General features: G+C 45.9%; 1 protein-coding gene across 1 annotated transcript; it reads right to left on the bottom strand.

Moving 5' to 3' along the window:
• Positions 1–1,501: 1,501 nt before the first annotated feature.
• Positions 1,502–9,471, bottom strand: LOC135898654 (uncharacterized). The gene is made up of 2 exons (XM_065427727.2): positions 9,277–9,471; positions 1,502–6,357 (listed from the first exon to the last, which is right to left on the bottom strand). The coding sequence occupies exons 1-2, from the start codon at positions 9,469–9,471 to the stop codon at positions 5,059–5,061; spliced, it is 1,494 nt and encodes a 497-aa protein (XP_065283799.2). The 3' UTR covers positions 1,502–5,058.
• Between the last annotated feature and the right edge of the window lie 2,796 nt (positions 9,472–12,267).

The raw sequence follows: 12,267 nt of genomic DNA, 5'->3' as shown, positions 1-12,267 counted from the left end.
GAGGTTTCGACTAAATCAAACGCTTTCTCGTAATCAATGAAAGCTATATATAAGGGTTGGTTATATACTGCCGGTTATACTGCTGTGTTAATAGCGTTATGAATAATTTTTTTGTTAAAGCTTTTTTACAGACAAGTTGCAGTCTCGTTTCTGGAGGTTGAGCTGTATCATGCAAAATAACATGGAAAGTGGTCACATGGGAGCGTGACACTACGCCATAATGTTCGTTTCAGTTGACTCTCTTGCCCTACAAGTCGCTGCTCACTGTGGCCAGTGATGCAACAGCACTGCCTGCGTGATTTTCTTCGCACTTCTGTCCTATGCCATCCTTACGAATGCTGGCGGCACATAGATACCAAAGTTTCGATAGTGTTGGTTTTGCAGGTGGTTGCTTTTGATTTGCTCAAATCAGTTGGCACTTCAGGTGCATCAAACTTCTTTTTCACCTCTTAAACAACAGCATCAACAACAATCTTATGACACCTGTGTTGTCCTTCTAGTTGCCTACAAAGACCAGTTCATCTAGCAACAACACTGACAGTCTCTACTATCTTCTAATGGGGGAGAGGTGTCTGCCACCATGTGTTCCACATTGTTGTCGCTATGTGGACTGGCTGGGGAGGCAACAACTGTAATATGTTTGCCTATATCTTAAAGTGATGCTTGTACTGTGTTATAACACCTAACTTAGTCTTGCACTTACTGCACAAGAACGCTGGCTCACAGTCGTTGTGAAAACCTTTTGCATGTTGAGCAAATAAGTTCTACGCACTACAAAAAAAAAGTCAGAGTGATAGCACACATGTTGCTCTACCAGGCCTGGTGCGGTTCCTTCTGACACAGCTGCGGATGCTGACGCACTGATGCATGCCTCGTACACTGTTGCAGCTGCAGTAGACATGGCAGCCTCTGTATCTATTGCTGCCGTGTCATCTGTCATGGTAACTTCAGGTGGTATCGTGCTTCTGCAACAGATATGTCATTTGCCCCTTGAGGGCTCTCGTCATCAGGGCCAACCATTTCGTAGGCATTGTCTCCTGCATCGAAGAAATAATAGCAATAGTTTGAATTAATAAACATAGCTCTAAAAAGTACGGACATCGAAACTTAACCTCAAGCTTTGCACATCAGGGACCACCCAGTTGAAAAACACAACAGGAAATTTTAACAGTCTGTCGTATTTTGGGACGTTGTTTCTGTAGTTCTGTTGTCTGTAGTTCTGTTGTCTGTAGTTCTGTTGCCTGTAGTTCTGTTGCCTGTAGTTCTGTTGTCTGTAGTTCTGTTGTCTGTAGTGTGTAGTCCTGTAGTAGAAAGTTCTGTAGTTCTCGATCAATATTTAATTAAAAATTGACAGAGACGTCCGTAAAGTTATGTAAATTTGTTAGCACAAAAAAGAAAAACATAAAAGTAAAAAAAAATAAAAAAAACGTCTTCGCCTGGGATTCGAACATGCGACCTCACGGTTCCGAGCCCGGCATCTTACCACTGCACCACCCCTGATTTTTTTTTCTTTCTTTCATGGTATTTATTATAGTTGCATTCAACTAGACGTTCACCAGTTCTGCATAGTCAGAGAATGGAGGGCACAATGAAAGTCACACAGAAGAGGCAGCGTTCATACTGTGAGTAGAAACGTTCGTGTGACTTTAGAAGGGTGGCAAGGATAAGCACCTCACCAAAATAGGGTACCAGTCCGGTTGCACACCGAGTCCATCATAAACCTGCTTTAGGTGTAGCGTCATTTGGATGAAATTTGCCCTTGTAGGTACAACCGTTTCGGCGTTGCGGTCCATCATTCGCGTTTTCCACAAACTGTGCATTCCCATGACAAAAAACATATCGAAAGGTGCACTATTATCAGAGGTTGGCAGCAGGTATCGCACAGTATGAGCGTTAATCTCAAAGTCTTTCTTTAAAGTCCGTTGGAGGACATCCTAAAAAAGGATGGCGTCGGTGCAGCTAATAAAACAATGTTCAATTGTCTCTGGTACATCACAAAGGCGACAGTTAACAGAAGAGACAAAGATACCCTTTTTTTGTAGCCATGCTTTAACCGGTATGGTTTCACTATGAACTTTATAAAAGAATGTATTGCAGCAAGGGGATAAATACATTTTGCGAACTCGCTTTAGCACATCGTGGCCTGGCAATTTAATGTATATTGATCGGTAAAGTGGAGGCGGGAATAGCATGGATAGTAAGTCTTTGTACAACGTTTTGCGCGACACAGAATACAAGTATTCAGTGGAAAACCGAACTGTCAGGAAACGAACCGCCAAGTAAACTTCTTGCATGAACCCCCACAAGCTTAAGCGCGAAGAAAAACTTGAAGAAACAACTAAATCAGGTAACGCATTAACAAGTGTGACTTGCATGTATGAACGAATTACAGGATGGGAAGTATCGCGAAAAAAGAAGAAACGAGACACTATCTGCCGCACATAAAGGTGTACTAAGCCCAGCCCACCTTCGCTAACAGGCCTAAAAATGTTGTCTCGCCTCATGGGCTCAAAAGTTGAAGACCATACGAAGGTCGCAAAGATACGGTGAAAGCGTTGGATGTATAGCCTAGCACAATGGATAACTTGCAATACATAGAAAATTTTTGTTGCCAAGAACTTATTGCAGGCTTCGGCTTTCCCAAAAATAGAAAGTCGTTGTGGAACGAATGTCTGGGCGTAACTTTGCAGTACCGAAACCCGTTCTTTCCAATAGTGTGCGCTTAATTTATATGCGTCTAGCGGCACGCCAAGATACTTTGGCGGGACATCAGTCCACTTAACGCCTGCAAACTGTTCTGGTGTATAGCACCATGAGCCAAACCATAAGCCTAAACTTTTTGAGGAGTTCATTCGCGCTCCTGATACACTGCCAAATTCTTCTATTTTCGATACTACTTTTTCAACACTGGACTTATCCGTGCAGAAGAACGCTAGATCGTCTGCGTAAGCTAAGACTTTAACTTCATTACCCAGTATATTGAAGCCATGGATGTTACTCGACTGAATTACGCTTAAGCATAGCGGTTCCAGGTAAAGGGCGAATAGTAGTGGGGACATCGGGCATCCTTGTTTTACTGATGAGCAAATAGAAATGGGTTCGGAGAGTTGGCCATTAATAATTAAACGAGTAGTACAACAGGTGTAGCAAAGCCTAACGCCTTTAAGCACAATGGAGCCAACATTGACATGCTCCAAAAGAGAAAATAAATAGGAGTGGCTCACACGATCAAAAGCTTTAGCAAGGTCTACCTGGAGCATTGCAAGCTGCTCAGTGGAACCATAACAGTATTGAAGAAGGGTACGGGCGATATGTATGTTGGTTTGAATTGATCGGCCCCTGATTCCACACGTCTGATGGGAACCAATTAGAATTGACATCGCAAATTGCAATTTATTAGATAGAACTTTCGCAAAAATTTTTTAATCCACGTTTGACAATGTGATTGGTCGATAGCCTTCAACAGAACGCAGTTTCTCTTTATCTGAACTTTTGGGAATTAAAACTGTGTGGGTTTTGCAAAAAGACTGCGGAAGGGCGCCAACTTCTAAACCTGTAATAAAAATATCCAATAATATGGGGCTGATAATTGATTTGAAAGCTTTGTAAAATTCACTTGAAAGTCCATCGGGGCCGGGTGTTTTCGACAGAGGCAGCTGATCAATAGCTAGCTCAATTTCTTGAATCGTAAGGCTACCACTGATGACTGCACAGTCATCATCCTGTAATGGTTTTACAAGAGATACAAAACTCTCTAAAACTTTTGCATCGTGATCATTCGGAGGGGCACTAAACAACATAGTGTAGAAAATTTCGAACTGAGAAATGATGTCATTAGTATTTGTTAAAAGACTACCCTCGGAGTATATTTCCGGAATTACTTTGGAAATACCGTGACGTCGCTCGTCAAGTAAAGCTTGACGTGTTGGTTGCTCAGATTGCAGAGCGCGCATGTTTCGAGATCGAATTCGCGCACCTCTGTAACGCAGTGCGTCATACTTTTGTAACTCACATTTAATGTTTTCTATGTCAACAATGTAAGTGCCTGGCATTTCGCATTCAATCTCATAAAGGCTACATAGGCTCTTAAGAAGCGTTTTTTCTTCATACTTTCTATAGAATGATTTCACCGATCCAATTTCTATAGCCACTGTGCGAACCTCTTGTTTAAAGAGTTCCCAAGCAGCAAATAATGGCAAGTCACTAGACAGAGAATTGGTTAGAGCCATGCGCACGCGATTAATAAATTCCTGATCATTTAGGAGCTCAGAGTTAAGCTTCCAGAGTGCCCACTGTGGTCGGAAATTAGTTACAAATTTTTCACCAATGTTTGCAATAACCATACAATGATCAGAGAATGAAACGGGGATAGTAATGCAGGATAGTCCTCGAGAGAGGAGTGATGAAGAAACATAAATCCGATCAAGGCGGGCGTAGGAATGACCTTGAATTCTTGTATAAGAGCGAGCTCCCTGTCCCGACACTCCTATATCAACGAGCCCTGCATTTTCTATTATGTTAGACAAAACTTCACCACTCCTGTCCCGCTGAGTGTTATGGCCGCTTCGATCGTTCGGATCGCATACACAATTGAAATCTCCCATTAAAACAATGCAGCGATCACAGTCCAATAGACTAGACACAGTATCAAATAAAAGAGCTCGTTTTGCAGCGTCATTAAATGCATAGACGTTGACTATGCGCCATGGCACACCCTGCAACACAAAATCACAACATATATATCGACCTTCAGTGTCGACATGATAACTAAAAGCTGAATAAAGTAGGCTCTTTTTCAGAAACAGGAAACAGCCCGCGGATAAACCAAGAGCGTGTGAAACGCAAACATTATACTCAGACAGAAAAGGTCGCAAAGCCCTTTCTGTCTCGTCGTCACTCTCAATCTTCGTCTCCTGCACGGCGACGAAGTCGAGGCGCTTCCTAGACAAAAGCCGGCGAAGCTGCGCCTGTTTCTGCAAAGACCTAAGGCCTCGTACGTTCAAGGTTGCGAATTGAAGTTGCTGGGACAGGGCCATGGTGACTACCAAGTATTTGGACCTAATGATCTATGTGATCGGTCCTAGAGGGCAACGGTGAGGCTCCCTCCGAAACCCCACCAGGCCTTCTGGACCGTGATCGTCGGCACTTTCCTGAGTGTTTCGATGTTTTGCGGCGACGTGCTTTTCTTGTGGTACTGGTCGTCTCGCTGTCTGTGCTTGATTCCGATCTGTTGGTCGCACGGCGCTTCGGAACTGAAGTATCCGCGTTACTTCGGCTGTCCTCTGCCGGCTCAGTGCACGTGTCGAGTTGCTTGGGTGCATCAGATGAGTCATTTCCGGCTCCCTCATTCGCTTGCTGGGCAGCAGCTGGCTCCGTGGTAGCGGGTGCTCCTTTGGGTTGTTGCTTCGGTTGGTCATCTTTCTCTTCGCTACTTTCTTTATTCACGGGCAGTTGGCATTGTTGGCAGTTGGCAGTGGGCAGTTGGCATTCACGGGCGATGGCATTGTGACTGTCTTCAACAGGCAGAGGGGCCTTAGTGGCACAGCGGGTCTCCGCGGAAGAGGGAACGTCTCCCGTCGCGTCAAGAACCTCCGTAATGTCCATTATGTGTTCTTGCAAGCTTTCATCCGGAGGCTTTGTTCTGTGTCGTAACTTATCGGCGTAAGTTACGACACATTCTTCAGCTGTGTGACCAAAGCGCCGGCAGGTTTCACAACGTGGGGTTCTGCAGTTTCGACGAATGTGCCCCACCTTGTTACAGCGCAGACAAATTGGGGGCCGGCCTGGAATTAATACGAGACTCTGCACTCCACAAACAGGTAGTAGATGTGGAACGTCCCCCACGCTCACTCCATCGGCAAGAGTCAACACCACGTCCCGATTTAGCGTACGCATTTGTTCCATCTCCGATACTCTCCAGCTTTCTGCTGAAATAGACTTGACTTTCCCGTAAGCCTGGAGCGCATCTCGAATGTAGTCGTCTTCCAAACGCTCAGGAAGCCACAAAAGCTTCATTTTAACTTCCGTGGGCTCAGGATCAATGACGACACAGCGTCTACCTTTTACGGATAATTCCCCGCATGCGACTAGCTTTGATTTTGTCATCCCTGATTTGCACGTCACCATCCACACGTGCGACATCTGAAATTGTCCGATGGAACTTATTTCCTTCAGGTCAATAACGGTCCGAAGGGCGTCTCTGAAGTCTTGGGCTCGGTACGGTCGACCACTTAAGTCAGCATGCAGGAAAACGGAGTCCACAACCAGCTTACCGGTAGGAAGACGGGGTAACACAACACGGTAGTCATTGCTGCTGACTGAAGCCTGAGTAGCACCTCGGCCAGGGGCCGATAAAACCTTTGAAGCGGAGAACATGAGAAAAGCGACCGTTCGGAACGCCGTTTTGGCCATGTGAATAGTACGACGTGCTGATGCGCTGATGTTTACATTTGCATTTTGAGAGCCAAGATCCGCTATCACTCCGCGGCGTCAAGTGCCGCTTTTCTAGAAGAGCAAGAGTGTTCGTACTATCGACAGGTACATCGTGCAGTGCTAGAACATCGATTTTGATGTACGATATCCATATTAAATAAGGAATTCAGAAATAGACAACGTTGACTTTTAGGGTTATTATTGCTAGTTTCGACAGTTGTCTCTTGTTCTTTACACTTTTGAGTGCGCATATAATTCGTGTGTTCAATGCAAAATAACTACATAAACATTCGTGGATGAGAGTTCTTTCTGACAGCATACTGGCTTCTCACGGCAGCACTGTACCAGATTAATGAGACCCGAGCGAGACAGCTTTTCACGCAACTTTGTGGAACAACCCAAATCTTCTTTTCTGCTTCGCATAAGCTTGTGAAATATTCCTGGAAAATTAACTAATGTGTCAGTGTAACAGCACATGTAAGTCCACAGGCCTGTGTGCCACATCTTACCAAAAAAAAAACGGATACGCAGCCATTCCCGCAGATGGTATGATTTTGATCAGCGGCCGATTTTGAGGAGGCCGGTAGGGCGTTGCTGGTGCCGCGTCGTCACGGCACAATTATAACTATTCGCCACGTCGACTTTAATACCGGTGTCGGTGCCATCAGCACTGCCGGCTTCAGAGAAGCGCGATTGAATACCGCGCAAGAGAAAAGTACAGTGTACACCGCCGATGCGAAAACATACAATTTTAAAGGACCGCGACGGAAAGCGCTTCTGTTGCGACTTCGGAACTCTTGGCCGTCGCGACCGAATGTTTCTGCTGCGACGTCAGAATTGGTGTCGTAACGTCGGAGTCGCTGTCAGGATATAAAACTGTTGTTCCGACTTCAGAACTCTTGTTGTCGCGACAGAATGCTTCTGTTGCGAAATCAGAATTTGTGTCGTAACGTCAGAAATGTCTCCCAATTAAGAAATGTCAACAACTTCTGTCGTACAACAGAATTTCTGTAGCTGCGACAGGAATTTCTTTTGTCTTTTTCAACCGGGCACTACAGAAGCTTCTCGCATCACACAATTTCAGTGCACTTCTGTTGTCATCATTGGGTACATGCTGCGCCGATAGGTTTCCGTTGTGGAACAGTTCTCTGTAGTACAACAGAAGTATGCCCATTACTTCAGGAACAATTCTGTTATGACAACTGGGGGCCTGTTGCAATGATAGGTTTCTGTCGAACAACAACATTTTTCTGTAGTACAACAGAAGTTGGTCGCATTACTTCAGGAACACTTCTGTTGTGACAATAGGGGGCCTGTTGCCACAATAGGTTTCTGTAGTATTTCAACAGCTCTCTGTAGCACTACAGAAGTTTTTCGGGTTACTTCAGGAACACTTCTGTTGTGACAATTGGGGGCCTGTTACCACAATAGGTTTCTGTAGTAGTTCAACAGCTCTCTGTAGCACTACAGAAGTTTTTCGGGTTACTTCAGGAACATTTCTGTTGGGACAACAGGGTGCCTGTAGTGATGACAAATTTTTCTGTAGTACTACAAAAATCTGTTGTAGAGCTTCAGCTTTCTGTTGTAACAACAGACATACAACAGACTGTACTTCTGTAGTAGCAACAACAAATGTCTGTTGTACATCAGAAAAGTCTGTCGCTCCATCAGGAATCTGTAGTTACTACAGAAAAATCCTGTTGTACAACAGAAATTTCTGTAGTACTGAACACAACCTCTGTTGTCATTTTCAACTGGGCAGGCTTCATGAATAATACTTGGAGGAGGAGTTACACAATTGTGTGCGTACATTACAGTTAAGCCTCATTAGAAGAGATACTCAAGAGGCACGGGAGACATATCTCTCGAAAGCAAAAATTTTAAAACAATGAGGAGCGAGACTAGATCACTTTATTATGCACCATTACTAAACTATGTTTAGATATATCTGAAGGTATAATTGCTCAGGGTGGCTTAAAGGGCCCCTAAACCACTTCTCGACATTTTTTTAACATTTCAAGTAAACACGCGTACCGAAATCAGAATGCCGTCACAATCGACGATGCCAAACGCCGCAGTGCCTAGCACAGCGGGAGCACCAGAATATGAAGAAAACGACCCCGTGTGCCTCTACGGACCTATCCTGCACCCCCCAGTTTGTCCTGACCTCACTAGGCTGTCTCTGATGATGTCACCAGTTTCTGGTGCTGTCGATTGGTCGAACGAAAGTGTACGACTGCCGGCAAGGCCTGCAAGAAAATACGCACACTACTTCTTCCTCGTCGCGTTGCTCGCGATGCCATTGTGGGCTGCCAATGGGGGCAAAGAACAGAAACGCCGACAGAAGGGTCTCCCTATGAGGCCATTAAACACGAGTCACCATACGGTTCCATTGTATTGGCGAGGTCATTAGCGCCACCCCTCGCAGGACGACGGGCCAGCGCGGCAGCAACACAGCTCGTTGGTGATGGCCTGTCCCGTAATATTTGGAGGTGGACTAGGCGAGGAAAAGACGATACTGTCCAGATGGCGTGTACCAGATCCAAGAGTAAAATGAGTGGGGACTACTTTTCGACAATCAAACACACGTAACTCCACTCTGGTGTAAAACAACATCAAGACAGTCAAGGCCATGGCAATAAAAGAAAGTCTTAGCTCTTAGTCTTCCTAGTGAAATGCATGCAAAACATCCAAATGACTGCAACAGTCAACTACTAAACTAACTTCAATTTTTAGATTTAAACAAAAACAAATAACTAACAGTTCATCCTTGTTTGTCACCAATGTTAGAATATTACTGCTAATAAATACAATACTGGTGATTTGCAGATGTCAACAGCTTGCCTCAGGCTTGTATTGCCGAGCCCGCTGTTCAAGTGTCTTTTCGATGGTCGTTGCTTCGCATGTGAGCTCGATGACCATGCGTGGTGGGTTGTGGACGAGAACTGCGAAGAGTTCCTGCTTTACTGCACGCATGAGATGGCGCAGCTTCTTATCTTCACTCATTGTTGGATCAGCAGGCTCGAACAGGCGGGACATGTCTTCGATTTACATTGCCATGTACTCGTTTGTGAGCTGGTTCCTGGCTTGAAGTGCAATTTCCGCCTTTCCTACGTTGCTAGCAGTTGTTGTCGAAATTACTCCCAAGAGGACAAAGAGGTTTCGCGGTTTTCATACTAAGTTTTTGCGAAGTCCTCCAAAGCGAAATATACGTTACGGAGCTTCTGTCTCATTCCATTCATTGAAGCTCGCAACTCTCTCGAACATTTAGTAAAGCAATGAAGGGGGCTAGTTGGTGAACGTTCATGGTTATATTGCGCTCAGACACAGGACGGACAGGACGTGGACGGACGTAGCGCAATCGCGCTACGTCCGTCCACGTCCTGTCCTTCCTTAATATCGTCTGTGTAAAACTGAGTGCAATATAACCATGAAGGATCTCTCGAACAGTTCCTACCAGTCTTCCACGCCTTCGAACGAGTCGCTATAGAATGTTGGCGGATTGCGAGATTTGGTTACGACTAGCTGTGCCGGTGTTATCTGGCTAGTCATTGTGGCAGCGTCCGTTGACTGAGCTACTCTTGGCATGAACAGAAGAGGGCCGAATTCGAGTGAGACACCTCGAAGACGGCGGCTGGTCCGCTGGTGTAGAAGTGTCAGTTCCACGGGAATGACTCGTAGGTTGTAGGGGGCTACGCTGACTTCCGTTCGTGGGGCTTTGACTCATGCCCCGCCCCTCCACCAGAAATGTAACCACGTTAATAAACAACAATATATATATATATATATATATATATATATATATATATATATATATATATATATATATATATATATATATATATATATATATATATATATATATATATTGTACTGGGGCATATGCATGCAACGCTGTGGGCATTGTCATCGCTTCAGCGCGAGGCTCCGGCTCGAGCTGTTGATACCAAGGGTTAGGACTAGTCATACATGGCTTCGTGCGGACCCTCGGACGAGCTTCAATAAGTTCCCTTTTAATTTGGGTGAGGTGGTGGGTAACCTCGAAAACTGGAACTGAGAAGCCGGACGCTGCGACTATGCCTGACGAAACCACCCAGCGAGACATACCACAGCCCCCAGTAGTCATCGTTTCTGGCGTGTTGCGCCAGCGTGACCCTGCCACATTAAGCGGCACCCATGATCATGACAGGATTGCCATGTCAGGATTGATTGTCATCGTGCGAATGGGTGAGCGAACACAAGTGAGACGACGCCACCAAGTTGTACAAAGCGCTATTTTATTTAACCGGTGTCGCGAACGTCTGGTTTCAAAACCACGAACAAGATTTCTCAACATGGAGCGCATTCAAAATAAGTTTCGTAGTAGAGTTCGGGCGCACTGCTGAGCACAAGCTTCTGGCTTTATAACGCGGACGTGGGCGCGCGCAACCTGGCAGTAAAACCTTCAGAAGTTACATCGAAGAGGTCATTGACCTGTGTAAGCGCGTCAGTCGGTCCGTGGCAAGTCAGGACGAGATAAAGCACATTATGGAAGGTATTGATGAGGACGCTTCGCAAATATTGTCAGCGAAGGATCTGCGTGCTGTGACTGAAGTTGTAAAATTGTGCCAAAGTTTTGCCGAGCTACGGAAACCATATCTGAGATCGGCACGCACCATCGGCGAAAGATTCGCTAGCAGCATTAGTTATTGGCGACAACCACGCAACTTTGCTGACGTAAATAAAAGAATTTGTGCGTGAGGAGGTCGCGTGACAGCTCTCCATTTTGCCGACCACGCAGAAGCCTTCTCTAAATGACTCGAGCGATCCGACGGATGATTGAACAGCAAGTGAACGAAGCTCTTCCATCTCCGTGTCAGCCGGCTCCCGTAGCCTCAGGTCTGAGGTATACTGAAGCCGTTGTAAGAGCGCCTCGCCCTCTGGTGTTCTCTCCTGTGCCTTCGCCTGGCCAGCCGGGGGCTCCTTTGCCAGTGCACACCAGCAGGACGCAAATCCTTGGCGCGTTGCTGACAACCGCCCAGTATGCCACGCCTGCGGTACCCCGGGATATGTTGCGCGCTTCTGCCACCGGCGCTTCCCGGCCTTCATGGGCACCGCGCGAGGCGCCCTTCTATGGGGCCCCTCCGTATGCCCCAACAGCCGCCACCGGAAATCTACACTGCTGATGACATGCCCGCTCCGCAGGCTTACTTGCCCCTATGGTACTTGTCGCTCGCCTTCTCCTAGTCGCTGCTCCCTCTCACCCAGGCGGCGTAGGCTAGTGCCAATACTACTGAGGCGGAAAACTTATTCCGCAGTTCCTAAAGCACCAACTGCGTCATCGTCGGAACATAAAAGTCCTCGCTTTTTTCCCGCTAACGGTATTGAAGTACCCGTTGATGGCATCAAATATTTCGCGTTTGTCGATACGGATGCTGCTGTATCCGTGATTACTGAAAAGCTTTTTCGTTCATTACGTAAAGTGAGCACGATGTCTTCGACACTATCGCTTAGAGCAACCAGTGCAGAACAAATTCAGCCCGTCACTATGTGCACTGCAAGGGCGCTGATTCGAGATATCTTGTATTCGATTGCCGGCTGGGATTTTCTGTCGCGGTATCAAGCCGTCATTGACTGTTCGCGTGCTGAAATTCAGTTCTCCGTTCTAATGTTAACTTTTAATGTTCCGTTTAATGTTCCATCTTCATGTTCCGTTCTAAGGTTCAGTTCTGCGTTCTAATGAAGATTACGTCATCACACCTCTTACTGATGTCTTTTTGATGCGCAATATCCCTGTGCCCCTCCCCATCTTAAATGTTGCCGAAAACCGGACATGCCTTCCCGTCGTGAATTTTG

This window comes from Dermacentor albipictus, chromosome 8, assembly GCF_038994185.2.
Source record: "Dermacentor albipictus isolate Rhodes 1998 colony chromosome 8, USDA_Dalb.pri_finalv2, whole genome shotgun sequence".
NCBI classification, from domain to species: Eukaryota; Metazoa; Arthropoda; class Arachnida; order Ixodida; family Ixodidae; genus Dermacentor; species Dermacentor albipictus.
The sequence above is the reverse complement of the archived record's forward strand: the minus strand, read 5'-3'. Positions and strand labels throughout refer to the sequence as shown.

Coding starts and splice junctions, on each gene's coding strand:
- LOC135898654 (XM_065427727.2), bottom strand. CDS start 9,471: ATGTCCCGCCTGTTCGAGCCTGCTGATCCAACAATGAGTGAAGATAAG. Junction 6,358..9,276: donor CTCGGCAATACAAGCCTGAG/GCAAGCTGTTGA, acceptor TCCGCTTCAAAG/GTTTTATCGGCCCCTGGCCG.